Genomic DNA, 16,449 nt, shown 5'->3' with positions numbered 1-16,449 from the left:
TTTATATCAAGAACTGGACCCCTTTTTGGCAATTTGGTAAAGCTAATAGACTCTCTCTCAAAATGATAAATTTAAATACATAAAATATGTTATCAAAATATGAAAAAAAACAAGTTCAAGGGCCCCAGCCTAAGAAGCTGTGCCCTAATTTTTTGACTTTTAATTTGAGTACTCAGAATAAGTTTCATAAGGGGGAAGATGAAAGTTTATGAGGAAGATACCAGATATCTGAGAGCTGTCAAGGAAAGTGGGGTGTATTAAAAAAAAATACAAATATTAAAAAAGGAAATAATAAGCATCAAAGGAAAAATTTGCTTTTTCACAATTTTCCATTATTGCTCAGCTAGTTATGTTTATTTGCATTATTACAAATATAAAATACTCCTACATTTCTACTTCTCAGCAAAAATTTACACCCAGTTTCCACCTGTCATAGATCTCCCCCTCATTACTATATTGCTTCTTCTCTTGTCCCACTCATCTTTTCTAGGTTGAATTTTCCTAATCCCATCCCAGTCCTAACCTTATAACCTTACCAATAGGGACCTAACTAAAATTTTCCCATCTACTACTAGAGGAATAAAGAATATATGATAATAACTGTATAACAAATCACTTTAGGTTGCAAATATTTAGCACCAATGGCCAGAACGATGTAACAGAAACTTACTACCCTCCATAACCTAACAAAAGGCAAATCTTTATACTACGAATACAAACAATAAAATATCCTTGATAATCTAACAAATAAATTGTAGTGGCACCAAAGAGTCATCACAGAAAAAAACTTTGCCCCTAATCACCTTGCCAATGACAAGGACCTATAAAAATCTATGAACAAAATTTTAATAGAAGTCACTATACTGAATACTCAAGTTCTAGACAATTTGAAATGAAGATCTTAAAACATAGAGATTTCACACACAAAAATATCCAATCTATGTGGGAACAGGATAAATAATATATCTATTATCCTAATTACAGACAGTTAGGTGGCACAGTGGAGACAGTATTGGACTTGGAGTCAGGAAAACCTGAATTCGATCTGGCCTCATATACTTATTAGCTGTGTGACTCTGGGCAAGTCATTTGACCCTTGCTTGGCTTAGTTTCCTTTTCTGTAAGATGGTGATAATAATAGCACTTACTTCCCAGGGTTTTTGTGAGGAAAAAATGAGATACTATTTGTAAAGTGATAATACACATTTAGTTATTATTGTTGTTATTATCCTTCTGTACTGTCTGCTATTGGAGCTCTCTTAGGATGCTCTGAATGAATCCAGAGAAGATGAGCTAATATCTCACAACTTGTACTCATTTATAAAAACTAAATTACTTTTTCCATCTGCACAATACTAAATTAAATATATAAGCTGTCAAATATTAAACATAACACACAAACATTAGGATAGCAACTTGTCCCAGGTCAATTTCTATTTAAACTCCACATAAGATGAGAAGAATAAGACAATAGCAATGGTAATACATGAAGAATCAGTGATTTCGTCAGTACAGGAAACCATGGGAATTCCTATCAGCAATGCAGGTAGATGGGAAGCTAACCAAGACTCAGGAGACCCACCCTAAGGTGTCGCCTGAGACAGAGAAGGTAAGTGTCTTGTCAGGTCACATAGTAAGAGTCAGAAGTGGGATTCTGAACCTATATCTTTCCTTATAAACTTCTAAGTACCAAATAGTTACTATCAATGTAATTATTAGTTTTTTATTGTTACTATTAGCACAGAAGCAGCACTGCATAAGTAATAGTAGAATCAAGACTACAGAGAGTTAATAGAATTACCCAGTTCCTATTTATGTGAAGGAATTTGTTCTTTAGATTAGATAGGCCAAAATCCCCTGTAAATGTGGAAAAAAATATACAAAATAAATACAAAATAATTTTTTGGGTGAAAAGTAGTGAAAAGATCATGAAAGTCTTTATGTAGAAGATGGCACGTGAATTGAGCTTTGAAAGAAATTCTAAATTCTGCTGTGGGTGAAAGATGAAGCAACTGAGGGAACAAAGGTTTATTCTTCTGAGTATATCAATTTATTTTTTTCTTTCTTTTTTTTTATTTAACTTTTAACATTCATTTTCACAAAATTTTGGGTTACAAATTTTCTCCCTTTTTGTCCCCTCCCCCCCAAAATACCGAGCATTCGAATTGCCCCTATCACCAATCTGCTCTCTCTTCTATCATCCCTCTCTGCCCTTGTCTCCATCTTCTCCTTTGTCCTGTAGGGTCAGATAACTTTCCATACCCCTTTACCTGTATTTCTTATTACCTAGTGGCAAGAACAGTACTCGACAGTTGTTCCTAAAACTTTGAGTTCCAACTTCTTTACCTCCCTCCCTCCCCACACCTTCCCTTTGGAAGGCAAGCAATTCAATATAGGCCAAATCTGTGTAGTTTTGCAAATGACTTCCATAATAGTCGTGTTGTATAACACTAACTATATGTCCCTCCATCCTATCCTGTCCCCCATTACTTCTACTCTCTCTTTTGATCCTGTCCCTCCCCATGAGTGTTGACCTCAAATTGCTCCCTCCTCCCCATGCCCTACCTTCCATCATCCCCCTCACCCTGTTTATCCCCTTATCCCCCACTTTCCTGTATTGTAAGATAGGTTTTCATACCAAAATGAGTGTGCATTTTATTCCTTCCTTTAGTGGAATGTGATGAGAGTAAACTTCATGTTTTTCTCTCACCTCTCCTCTTTTCCCCTCCACTAATGAGTCTTTTGCTTGCCTCTTTTATGAGAGATAATTTGCCCCATTCCATTTCTCCCTTTCTTCTCCCAATATATTTCTCTCTCACTGCTTGATTTCATTTTTTAAGATATGATCCCCTCCTCTTCAATTCACTCTGTGCACTCTGTCTCTATGTGTGTGTGCATGTGTGTGTGTGTGTAATCCCACCCAGTACCCAGATACTAAATAGTTTCAAGAGTTACAAATATTGTCTTTCCATGTAGGAATGTAAACAGTTCAATTCTAGTAAGTCCCTTATGACTTCTCCTTGTTGTTCACCTTTTCATGGTTCTCTTCATTCTTGTGTTTGAAAGTCAAATTTTCTTTTCAGCTCTGGTCTTTTCATCAAGAATGCTTGAAAGTCCTCTATTTCATTGAAAGACCATTTTTTCCCCTGAAGTATTATACTCAGTTTTGCTGGGCAGGTGATTCTTGGTTTTAGTCCTAGTTCCTTTGACTTCTGGAATATCCTATTCCACACCCTTCTATCCCTTAATGTAGAAGCTGCTAGATCTTGTGTTATCCTGATTGTATTTCCACAGTACTTGAATTGTTTCTTTCTAGCTGCTTGAAATATTTTCTCCTTGACCTGGGAACTCTGGAATTTGGCCACAATGTTCCTAGGAGTCTCTTTTTGGATCTCTTTCAGGCAGTGATCTGTGGATTCCTTGAATACTTATTTTGCCCTCTGGTTCTAGAATCTCAGGGCAGTTTTCCTTGATAATTTTATGAAAGATGATGTTTAGGCTCTTTTTTTTATCATAATTATCAGGTAGGCCCATAATTTTTAAATTGTCTCTCCTGGATCTATTTTCCAGGTCAGTTGTTTTTCCAATGAGATATTTCACATTATCTTCCATTTTTTCATTCATTTGGTTTTGTTTTGTGATTTCTTGGTTTTTCATAAAGTCATTGGCCTCCATCTGTTCCATTCTAATTTTGAAAGAACTATTTTCTTCAGTGAGCTTTTGAATCTCCTTTTCCATTTGGCTAATTCTGCTTTTGAAAGCATTGTTCTCCTTTTTGAACCTCTTTTGCCAATTGAGTTAGCCTATTTTTCAAGGTGTTATTTTCTTCAGCATTTTTTTGGGTCTCCTTTAGCAGGGTGTTTAATTGTTTTTCATGCTTTACTTGCATGTCTCTCATTTCTCTTCCCAGTTTTTCCTCCACCTCTCTAACTTGATTTTCAAAATCCTTTTTGAGCTCTTCCATGGCCTGAGCCCATTGAGTGGGCTGGGATACAGAAGCCTTGACTTCTGTGTCTTTCCCTGATGGTAAGCATTGTTCTTCCTCATCAGAAAGGAAGGGAGGAAATACCTGTTCACCAAGAAAGTAACCTTCTATAGTCTTATTTTTTTTCCCTTTTCTGAGCATTTTCCCAGCCAGTGACTTGACTTCTGAATATTCTCTTCACATCCACTTTGCCTCCGGATCTGCCCAGCCAGTGCTTGGGGTCTGAGATTCAAATGCTGCTTCCCAGCCTCAGGGCTTTGGGTGGGGGCAGGGCTACTATTTAGTGTGAGATTAAGTTCAGGTGCTCAGGTGGGGGCAGGGCTGCCTCACGGGGCTCAGTTCCCTCAGGGGGTTTATGCAGAGACTTTCAACAATGGATCTGAGCTCCTGCCTGCTTGGGGAGCCCTGGTCTGCTCCTGCCTCTGCTGCTGCCTCCCGAGGGGGCCTGAGTTATGGGGGCACCCCACTCCCCTCTCGGCAAGCTGAGAAGACCCTCTCACCAACCTTTGGGGCCCGTGGGTGGAGGGACCTGTGTGGCTGCTGGAGATTCCGTCCCTGAAGCCTGCTCAGATCTGCTCCTTTCGGACCTGAGGCCAAGGCAGGGCTGGGCTCGGCTCCAGGTCCACAGAGTGATGGACCTTTTGCGAGAAGTTTTCAGGGCTCTCTGGAACAGAAATCTCATCTGCTCTGTTGTTCTGTGGCTTCTGCTGCTCCAGAATTTGTTGGGAGTGCTTCTTTACAGATATTTTATGGGCTGTAGGTTCGGAGTTAGCATATGTGTGTCTTTCTACTCTGCCATCTTGGCTCTGCGCCCCCCCCTCCCCCCCCAGTATATCAATTTATTAAGAAATGTATGACAATTGCCTAACAAATAGGGACCAGGTCCCTTCCTTAGCTTATGGCTTGACCCTGGAAACAGGTTGAACCACACTTTTCTACACTAAAAACAATTAATCAAATAAGGCCAATTAATTAAAAAGAAACAATATAATATTAGATTATCTGATTTTTAATTGGAGGAAAGATTAGGGACTTTCCAAGTTGAGAGGGGAAGAGTGAACATGGGCAATTGCTCAAATTCAGAAAAAGAGGTATAGTACTCTCCCCAAATGGCTGTGAATAATCAAAGGAACATGGAAACAATAACAGATTGTTTAGTATGGGGCTGGTTTTCAGAAAAGACATATGGGTTGCTTGAGATGTATGCATGTATGTATTTAAGCTCAATAATAATTTAACATCAAGCTTTGGATCTGAGTTTTTGGTTAGCACAAGCTAGATCATTGGCTAAATGCCTCTAAGCAGCAAGGAGATGTGGTCTACTTTCCCAGTCATGCAGGGATAGGTTCAACTAATGCAATAAAGTTTTTTCCCAATTCCTACAAATGAATAAAATTTTTTCACAAGACCCATAATTGAATAGAAACAAGCTAGCTCCATCCAGAACTGAATCAAAGGATGGAATCAGTGTGGTTCACTTATTTCCCACAATTAACCACTTACTGTCCTAATCCCCTCAATTTCCTTGGTTCTATGAAGCACAAATGAAGAGTACGGCTGACTGCTATCATTCATGGCATTTATGTTTTATCAAGTTGCTGTGATTCACTGAATGAGTGAATACTGAAACGTTGCTCACAGGGGGAATACAGGGTTAGGCTCCTGTGAGCCTCTGGTCCCAGTGTTTACTTTAGTACTTTCTTCAGTGGCCATGAGTTTCTTTTTTGTAGCTACTATACTGTAGATTCAATAATACTGAACTCACAGCCAAAAGCACTATAACTTGTGCCTGAGTGAAGCTGATCTAACACACATATTTTCTCCATTAAGGCACATTATAGTCTTATTCTTAAAAAGCACTTGAGTACTAAATAACACTATGCTTGGGGCCATTTTACACAGTAAAATCACCAATAAAAAGTACAAAAATGCAAAAACAGTGACACTAGACTGCAAAAAGAATACTTGCTTAGAGTAAGAGAGCTAGAAGAAAAAAAGCAGAGCATTGCCTTACTTGACCTCAACTGGGAACGTGTGTTAGCAACTCAAATTTTTTGCCACTCTGTGTATGTTCAGAAAAGAACTTTAACTGCTATGAGTATCGATTTTGAGATTACAAACAAATTTTAGCAAGTAGATGAATTTGCAAACACAGACTTTATGAATAATGAAGATCATCTGTATATTCTGGGGATGTGGGACAGCCACTGCAAAAACATGAAAACAGGAGATGGAATACTGTGTGTAAGGTCCATCGATAGAATGCACGAAGGGGATGAATAACATAAAGTAAGTCTCAAGAAGCACATTGGAGCCAGATTTTCAAGGGTATTAAATGTCCAACAGAAAAGTTTATACTTGACCATAGAAGGAGTAGGGAGCCACTGGAGTTTCTTGAACAGGGGAATGGCATGTCCCAACTTGTGTTTTAGGAATATCACTTTGGATACTATATGGAGGGTGGATTGGAATGGGACCAATTAGGAGGGTATTCAGATAGCTCTGGCTAGAGGTAATAAAGATGTGAACTACAGTGGTGGACATGTAAGCAGAGGGGAGAAAGATGTAAGAGATAGTGTGGAGATAAAATTGAGAAGACGGCAACTATACATGAGATAAATGACAGTAAGGAATTAAAGAAGACTCTAAAGCTGTGAACCTGGGTGACTGAAGGAAATAGGAAAATCTGGAAGGTTAGAGAGTTCTAGGGGAAAGATAATGAATTCAGTTTTGGACATTTTGAGTTTGAGACATCCTATTTGAAATGTCCAACAGCTAGCCAGTTGGTGATGAGAGACTGGAACTTAGGAGAGAAACTGGGGATGGATATATAGATCTGAGAGTGATTTGCTTAGAGATAATAATTAAGCTCATGTAAGTTGGTGAGCTCACTGACAGTGTAAAGTGATACATGTGAAGAGCTTTGTAAATTTTAAAGTGATATATAAAAATTAGTTATTATTGATCTGTGTCCTGACTATCAAATCAATGGTTGATATTTTCTCTCCAAATCACTATAATGTACAACTATATCTAATAATAGTTGTCTTACTCCGTTTTTTAGTAGGTAAAAAAGCCTATGAAACCTTTCATCAGAATATAAAACTTGCATGGAACTCTGGGTATATTTTTTAAAATGATCCTTTCTTCCTATTACCCTTTCCTCTGTGATGCATATCGTGAAGAAAGGAAAAATGTTTGTATGTAGTTAGTATTTTTCCTAGGTAAAAATTCCCTAAAAAATTCTAGCAGAATTGAAAGACAACTGAAAGTATTTTATTTATATTTACATATTTTATTATTTTTCCTATTATATTTTATTGTTATATATTTATAAAATATAAATGCATATAAATATATAATCCAAGCATTTATTTATTTATTTTGTATTATATATTTTATTTATATTATTTCTTTTAGGTTCATAGACTGATTTCTTTTAGATCCATCCTGACCTAATTTAATTTAGGCTGTGGACACATGAGATGCTTGATCTTTTTTATGGCCTAAATCTTATTAGTGACTTGAGGGAACCAAGAACAAAACAGTTACTTAGTAGACTCCATGCTCAGCTGAGTTATTTCACTGCTAGGAGTTGGGTAGTTTTATCTGGCTGTCACTCCACCAGTATTCAAAGGACTGCATTCAAATCATGAATAAGGTGGTCGTTACTTTGTTATTCCTGGCTCAGAACGGAAATGAAAATCAGTTATCCAGACAAAAGAGCCATAATTTACCTTCGGTAAGACATTCCCTATCTTTACCACGACCGAATTGTTCTTACCTATAGTTTTCCAAAGTCTGCTGCTCAATTTCTTTGCTGTTCAATTTCTCTTGAATATTGTCCAGCATTTTTTGGAGTTGGGTATTAGTCTGCAGGGCTTGTTCCAAGCTCAAAGCAAGTTTCCTGTTGTCTTCTCTGGACACATCTAGTGCATTATGTAGTGGTTCCATCTGAAAGAACATGGCAACAGTATGCTTTAATTTCCTTGAAGTATGTATGAGGAACATCTATATACTTTGTACATTCATATCACTTTTTCAAGTAGAAGTGGTTGGCTGGAAAACAAATATCCCAGATATCTACATTAGTATAGTGACAACATGTAGAAACTTATAATGAGTACATATTTGATTTCTAAGAATTTGCTGTCCTTTTGAGTGAATATATTGATCCTATTAGAGGTAACTGAAAAAAATTGTCTGTAAAGGGTCCTCAGAGCTTTGAAAATATAGCTAGTGGATACATTTTAGATTCTCCTGACTGGAGTTACAAATTTTTTTCTAAATCTTTTAACTTCTGAATTTTAAAAATGTATTAAATGCAAAAATTGTTAACAGTAGAAGACACAATAAGAGTCATTATAATAACTGACATATACGGAACTTTAAAGTTGTCATGAGTAAAAGAGAGTAAAGTGAATTTTGCTTCAGGTCTGACAGTGACATTGTACCACTTACTTCATGGAACCTGTTTCCCATTTGTAAACCTGTCACTGTTCAAAGTCATCTTTAAGTAAAAAGGGAATTTAAGTAATTCTTTTTCATTCAGTTTTCTAGTTCTTCAAAAAAAACTGGTTCAGACATTTCCCATAAAAATAAAAAGTTTTATTTTATCACCTATGAAAACTTGGCCTCTACCTCACTATTGTGCTGGGATTCTGCAATAAGGAGTCTGGATTGCCATTCATCCAATTCTGCTTCTAACTTCTGTACCTTCTGCTGATTCAAAAGCCTAAAAATTAAAAAGAGAACAAAAATGACTATAGTAAAGAATAATCTTGACATAATAGCATTTGGAAGCTAGGTAGTAGTTTTCATTAACTTAAAAGTCTTAATATATGTTACTTTATTGATTCCCAAGACATTTGACAAGACAAGTTTGTGGAAGGCAGTTACAACCTCAATTTCAGATTATAAAACTAATAACAGAAATTAAATAATAAATAATTAATAATATTCCTAAATTCCCACAGTCAGTGTGTCAATCAATAGTCATTCAGACAATAAATGCTTATTAAATATCTATGTACCAGGCACTTTGCTAAGTGCTAGGAACACAAAAAGAGACAGAGGACAATTCATATCCTCAAGGAGCTCACAAGATAATGAGGGAGATGGCAAGTAAACAGATATGTACACAGGATAAGTACAAAATAATTAAAAGAGGGAAGGCATTAAAATTAAAATTAAGAGGAGTTGGAAAAGGCTTCCTGTAGAAGATATGGTTTTAGTTGGGACTTGAAGGAAGCTGGGGATGCCAGTAGGTGGAGATGAGAAAGCAGGGCATTCCAGGGCAGTCAGAGAAAATGCCCAGAATTGAGGGATGGAGGATGGTGTTCTTGGAATAGCAAGGAGGCATGTCACTGGATCAAAGAGTATCTGTCTTAAGGAGTAAGGTGTAAGAAGACTGCTAAGGTAGGAATGGGCTAAGTGCTGAAGGGCTTTGAATGACAAAGCATTTTTTATTTAATATTGGAGGCATTAGGGAGTCACTGGAGTTTATTGAGTAGGGAGGCAGAAATGGTTGAACCTGTGCTTTCTGAAGACCATTTTGGTGGCTGACTGGAGGATCCATTGGAGTGGCTGGAGACTGGTTGGTTGTTGTGCTTTGGTCTTGTAAAGGACCAAAATGACATCACTAAGAGGGAGGCAGACCCACCAGCAGGCTATTGCAGTAGTCCAGGCATGAGGTAATGAGGGCCTGTACTAGAGTGGTGGCAGTGTCAGAAGGAGACGATGAAGAGGTTGCAAAGGTGAAATCAATAAGCCTTGGCAACAGATTGGATATGGGAGAATGAGAGATAGTTGATAGTTGAGGATGACACTTAGACTGAGAGTTTCAGAAACTGGGAGGATGACATTGCCCTCTACAGTAACAGGGGAGTTAGGAGTGGGGAGAGTTTAAGGGAAAAGATAATGAGTATGTGGCATAATTTAGATCAGAAACTATAGGGCAGAGAACTGAGTTTTCCATTACCTTTTTAACTCTTTATGGTTTGTAAGTATACCACTCTACAAAAAATAGGTACTTATAACATGCCATTGATTAACTTATGATAAGCACCATTTTCCAAGGATCTACTATGTTATTCAGGAGTAAAGAGATGATCCATTTTCAGCAGAGACCCTGTCTTTGCCAAAGTCAACCCACTCTCTGATTTCCTGAGAACTTATGCTATGATTAACCCCTCTCAATTTCTCTTCTTTTCAGACTTTCTTTGTTCAAAGGCTCCTTTATCGTTGCCTGCAAACATGAAGACCCCTCCTCCATTCTAAAAAACAAAAAAGCTTCTGTGACCACGTTCAGTTATTTAAGTTCTGTCTGACTCTTCATGACCCCATGGACTATATAGCATGACAGGGTCTTCTATCCCCCAATATCTCCCAATATTTGTTCAAACTCACCTTCATTGCTTCTATGACATTATCCATCTCTTCCTCTGTCATCTCTTTTTCCTTTCGCCTCCTATCTTTCCCAACATCAGGGTCTTTCCAATGAGTACTGTCTTATCTTAAACTATAAAACTGTAGCTTGACTCCTTTTTATAGCCAAAAACCTAGAAAAAGCTCCCTACAATCCTGCCTCCTCTTTCTCACCTCCCACTCACTTTTCAATCCTCTGAAACCTGGCTTCCACCCCCACCACTAGCGCTTCAGTGGTTCTCTGTTGGCATTTAAAGCCACAATCTAGCTCTAGGCTACCTCCTCATAAATGACAGTGAATGTCCTTACTTCCATGTCCTTGCCAGGATATCTCCAATGCCTTTCTCTCATTTGCCTTTTCTTACTGTCAACTCCTTCCAACCTCTACAATCTTACTTGTGAAACCTCTTTGAAATCACTTTGTATATATCTTGTATTTACTTATTTGTGAATCTGTTGCTACCTTCAAGTAGAATGTAAAATCCTGAAAGGCAGGGACTATCTTCCTCTTCTGTTTTTTATCCCCAGAACCAGGGCAGGGTTTTAGAGAATATCTAATAAGTGCTTGATAACTCTGCTGGGAAAAGTGGGAAGTAAATGCTATAATGAAGCCAGTGGTTTTTTGCTTGTCTGATTTTGTAAACCAGATCAATGACTTGAAACTCAAATAGAAATAGATCCCAATTACATTTTAATCTGGTTCAGCTATACTCCAGAGTTTTGTAGGTTGGGCAGCATGCTGTTTCTTTGACATCTATTATTAAATTAAGTAAAGGCAGCTAAGTGGGGCAATAGATAAGAGTGCCAGGCCTACGTTCAAATCTGGCTGCAGACACTTACTAGCTATGTGATCCTGGACAAGTCACTTAATCCTGTTTGCCTAAGTTTCCTCAGCTGTAAAATGAGCTAGAGAAGGAAATGGCAAATCACTCCAATATCTTTGCCAAGAAATTCCCAAATGGGGTCATGAAAAGTCAGATATAACTGAAAAACGGCTGAACAACAACTAAATTAAGTAATTGTTAGTCATTACTGGTAATTATTTTGAGTATTACTAGTAATTATTAGTAGTAATTATTACTATATATAAAATTATTAAATTTAAGACCAATGTTCTTTCTATTTTCATTCTCCTCCAAAAGATTATTAGCTGACTTAATTTGTTTTTTCCTTCCAATAGAACTCCTTTAAATATGGTTTCATTAAAACAATTTTTATTAATACATTTTATTTCATATACAACAACCTTTTCTCCTTATTAAAAAATAAAAACAGCTAAACAAAAGGGATTGACAAAATTACCTCATCTGTCAGCATATGTGACATTTCAGGTCTATCATCCCCCACCTCTCTGAGAAGAGGGAAGTGCATTTCATCATCTGTCCTCTGTGATCAGGAATAAGCATGTGATGTGGTTTTAAGTGAGAATAAACAAATGTTTCTAAGGTCCTGTTATCTATGGAGCATATATTTTCAAACTCATAAAGGAACCACTGTTATAATTTTAGCTGATCTACTTAAAGCAAGTCTGTGACAGAAAAGTCTTTAGTTCTTAGAACTGACCACTTGAGAAATTTATTTCTGAAATATAATTCTAATAAATAGAATGTAAATTCAAGTTGGGACATCCTGGTGAATGTTCAACAACCAGGCTCAAATGTATCTGCATGATTAACACTTTCAATCCACAGAACGACAAATTAAGTCCTGATTTGTAGTAATTGCCAATGTCTTAGGAATAAATGCTCATACTGAAAAGTTAAAAATGAGCTGGTAGGCTTAATAGAGCTATCTCCAGCACGCTCTTAAGTTCAACCCAGAGAGTGTATTTACCCTGAATTATCTTTATAACTATACTTCATAGACATGAGTCAGGATAAAGCTACAATCTATTCGTCGAACAGTATAACAATTCTAGTTTATTGAAGAATTTGTGCTGAAGAAGATTAATTGCAAGGATCCATTGTTTCATTTGGTTCCAGTACAATGATATTTGAAACTGGATTTCTGAAAACAACATTCACTTTTACCTCTGATCTGAAAAAAAAAAAAGCTTCTTCTTCAAATGTCATATTATTAGCCTCCAAAAAAGAAGAGGTAAAAAGTAATTTTATAACACTGGGTAAAAAGAAGGAATGTGGAGAAAAATGAATCACATGAAATTTTAGATACCTCTCTTTCTTGAGGCCCGAAATCTCTGAATCCCTCCTCCCTAATTCCATCTGCACCTTCTCCAGAGCTCCTTGCATTTTACTGTGAGAAGCTAGGACATTCTCCAGCATGACGGTGACTTTGCAGTTATCTTCCTTAGCCTCTGCCAGCTGTCGCTCAAAGTTCCCCATCTAATATAAAATCAAAGCAGAGGGAAAAGTTTGATTGCAATAACCGGTGCTTTACCATCCTTATTTCTGAGTCTTCCCTGGGCCAATGCATGTATATGGCAGCATACTTTGGATTATTTTTCAATGTGTATAGACAAATGGATGCTAGGGAGAAAAAGAGAATCCTGTGGGTTTTAAAATTTTTTCTTCCATTCAGCCGCATACCACATCATCCTATGTGAAAAAAGTTTGACTCTGCTCTTCATTAAGAACTGCAAAGATTATCTCAGGAGATTTGTTGAAAAGTTTAGAGGTTTCAGAAGAGCAATGTAATGTATGGAGCCCTTTTCACAGTGTAAATCTTTCAGCAATTGATATCAAGGAGAAGGGACCCAAGCTGTGCTTTCAAGAATGACATTGTAAACTAGGGACAGTATTATGATACTGTTTTAAAATGTTTTAAAAAATTGATTTTTTTTTACATCACTTTCATTTCCAAAAATTTTTCTCCCCTTCCTTTTCCAGTGGATCATCACTTGTAACAAAAGTAGATGGGAAAAAAAGACATTCAGCTAAACTAACAAACATATCATCTGAGTCTGATGCAATGTTCTATACCCAGAAGATGCCTCCCTTCCCCTGCAATCTCTGCAGAGAAGAGAGGGAGAGATGCCTTTTCTCATATCTTTCTGAGGTTTGAGCTTGATCATTAAAATTACATGGCATTCAGGGTTTTTGTTGTATTCTTTCCAAATAATGTAAATGGAAAGACTTCAACAAAAACCCTGAATGCCATGTAATTTTAATGATCAAGCTCAAACCTCAGAAAGATATGAAAAAAGGCATCTCTCCCTCTCTTTGTCATTGTGTGTACTGTTGGTCTTTATTCTGCAGCAGTTCTTATATGCCTTCCCCTACTTCTCTGAATTCTTCATATAAATCACTTTTTATGAAGTAGTAATAACATTCCATTCCATTCCTGCACCACAATTTGTTAATCCATTCCCCAGCTGACTGGCATCTATTTTGTCTCAATGGTTTGTCTTTTAAAAATTAACATTAGCTTTCTATTATATTAATATAAACATCAAAGGGTAAGTTATTTTTATTTGGGGCCTAAAGATTTTAAACAAAAACTCCAACAGAGAAAAAAGTCTGGCTTCTTTCTTTGATTTTCTAAGACAGAAAAAAATTAGGAAAAAAAGAATTTTGGAGGGCAAATACTTTAAAGGTAGTTTAACGTTATCTTTCCTTCAAGGGGGGAAAAGCATCAAGGAGGTTAGAGAAAGGTCTCTTTTCTGTTTAGTTTTCCTCCCTGCCAACTATGGCAACAACATAAGGAATGTGACTCATGAAAAGTTTTCCCTCATGTTTCAGTAACAGGATATTTCCCACTCTATCAAAAAAGATTTGCCAATTTCCTTGCCTTGATCCTTTCCCTTTCTTCCAAAGCCTCCAGGTGCCCCCTCATTTTATGACTTTCTCTTGATGGCACATCATGGGATTTAATTGCCTGAGAAAAAGCATCTTCATTCTTTTCAAGAATAGTTTGCATCTTATGAGAAAAAAAGAAATGATTAATACTTTGCAAAATATAGGAGGTGAATGATCAGAATGAGAAACTTAGGGCAATTTAGAAAAAAATGTTAAAAATACTAAAAGTATTATTAATAGTCATGTTTTCTGGATTTTACGAAAGGTAACATGTTTTCCCCATAATGTTTTGTTATAGTTAAAAGTAAACATATGGGCAAAAATAGCACATAAAGACTACAATGGCAGTAAATAAAGAATTTTAATGAGATTAAAATGTAGAACAAAGAAATGAACATTATTTAAGTTCTTTTTTTAAAAAATACAGGTTTGGAGGTGACAGAAATGAAGACTAGTTTAACAGAACTGAAATAGTAATAATGATGTTAGAAATGCACAGGATCATTGACAAGAGTTGGAAGGCACTTTACAGGTCATCTAGTCCAACCCCCTCATTTTTCTGACAAGTAAACAGACCTAGAGCGGTTAAGCGACTTGTTCAGTGTCACACAATAAGTAGCAGAGATATGTTGTGAACTCAGATCCTCTAGAGAAAGCCAGTGTAGAAAGCTACTGTAGAAATTCTAACTAAGACTAGTTTATTTTCTACTAGTTTCCCCTTCCCCCTGCCAAAACACCATCAAAAGACTTTTTTGTCCTCAATTTTTTTCCAACTTTTAGCATATCAAGGAAATTTCTCTAGATAACCATTATTTTAAAACTTTTTTCCTAAAAGATTTTTTCCTTTAACTTTTTTTCTTTTCAAATATTTGAAAAGTTTAGTATTCTTAAAATGAAACTCAATTGATTCAAAGGTATTGCCTTGTAGACTCTAATATCTCAGTTTTTTTCCAAGAAAAGATACAAGAAAGAAGTATCATTGTGCCAATTAGCACCAAGGTTCAAGTTCTTACCAAATATTTCCACACATTCCTGTTTTAAGATGTAATATAGCCATTAACTATAATATATACAACAGGGTACTTCTTGCTGTAATGTTTACAGAAATCATGCAGAACCTACTCAATGCCTATAATAATTTCCTTCTATTTTTAATATCATTTGAAGATGTTTTACTAGAACTTTTAAAAAGAAACATACTTTTCCATGCTCAACTATTTGAAATAGAAATGGAAGTTATGGAGAAAGTTAAATATTTAAATAGAATAGAAATGCAAATACAAAACATTTGACCAAGACTTTATTAATTCTAATATGTCCTGATTTGAGATTGGAGATATCTAAAAATGTAGAATTTTTTTCTAAAAATGATATTTAAAACATCTCTTCACCTCCACCTCTTGAAATAATGACTTTCCCTCAAGGCCTTTCCACATCTCTCCAGTTGCTGGTATTCTCTTCCATCACCTACAAAATTACTTTGTATTTTGTAATACAAAGTAATGCTTTGTATTACTTTCTCTATGTTTAGTATTTATTTAACTGTGTATTTGTTATTTCCCTACAATAAAAGAGTTCCCTGAGGTCAGGGACTACTTTTCTTTTGTACACCAGCACTTATAAGATTAAAATGGTCAAATTTTATATCTTGATCTCCAAAGTAAAAAAGGAAGTGATTACATGGCATCCAGAACTGGAGCTGAGATCTAAACCCTCCCCTGTATTTTCTATTTCAGTATGATCTGTTTCTTATGTTGAAAGGCTCTTTCAGTATTACCTTTATATATTTTCACTTACTGTATGAATTTTTCTTGCTTTTATACTTGGAATTGCAATAAGGTTCCTAATCACCATTTTAAATGCTCATGGTCTTCACTCACCAAATCTCTTTTTAAAATTTCAGATGTTTCTTCAGTTGTTAATGGTCTGGCAGCAAGAATATCTATTTTACCTTCCAGTCTTCCCTCCATGGTTTTAATAGCATTCAAAAGAGTGTTCAGAGAGACCTTTGTGTCTCCCAAATTCTGAGGAGACCTCACAGAAGGTAAGGAAGGTGCAAAGCTGACTCGGCGTGGAGGACTTGAAATAACACTGGGTAACCCAACAGTTGACATTCTTTCCTTTCCATTGTTTAAAGTGGACCTAGCAGAACTTTCAGTGAACTTTGTAGACATTGGTCTTTCTAGAGATTTCTTCCTTCTTGACGGAAAAACCATTTCAGAATAATTTAATCAACAAAAACCAGAATGTGGGGGAGGTAGACACTTGCTCAGGAGAAATTAC

General features: G+C 36.3%; 1 protein-coding gene across 20 annotated transcripts in view; it reads right to left on the bottom strand.

The window, feature by feature from the left end:
* The window catches only part of CCDC150 (coiled-coil domain containing 150), a 150,476-nt gene that overhangs the window by 51,064 nt on the left and 82,963 nt on the right, over positions 1–16,449 (bottom strand). For 19 of the 20 annotated variants that reach the window (XM_072612744.1, XM_072612747.1, XM_072612740.1 and 16 more), the window contains 4 exons: positions 14,159–14,287; positions 12,584–12,753; positions 8,627–8,720; positions 7,770–7,939 (listed from right to left, as the gene is read on the bottom strand). In XM_072612744.1, coding sequence (XP_072468845.1) covers positions 7,770–7,939; positions 8,627–8,720; positions 12,584–12,753; positions 14,159–14,287 — 563 coding nt within the window. The remainder of the gene's footprint in view (positions 1–7,769; positions 7,940–8,626; positions 8,721–12,583; positions 12,754–14,158; positions 14,288–16,449) is intronic. The other variant, XM_072612749.1, reaches the window with a different exon arrangement.

This window comes from Notamacropus eugenii, chromosome 5 (assembly GCF_028372415.1).
Source record: "Notamacropus eugenii isolate mMacEug1 chromosome 5, mMacEug1.pri_v2, whole genome shotgun sequence".
NCBI lineage: Eukaryota > Metazoa > Chordata > Mammalia > Diprotodontia > Macropodidae > Notamacropus > Notamacropus eugenii.
This window is presented reverse-complemented; position numbering and strand designations above follow the sequence as displayed.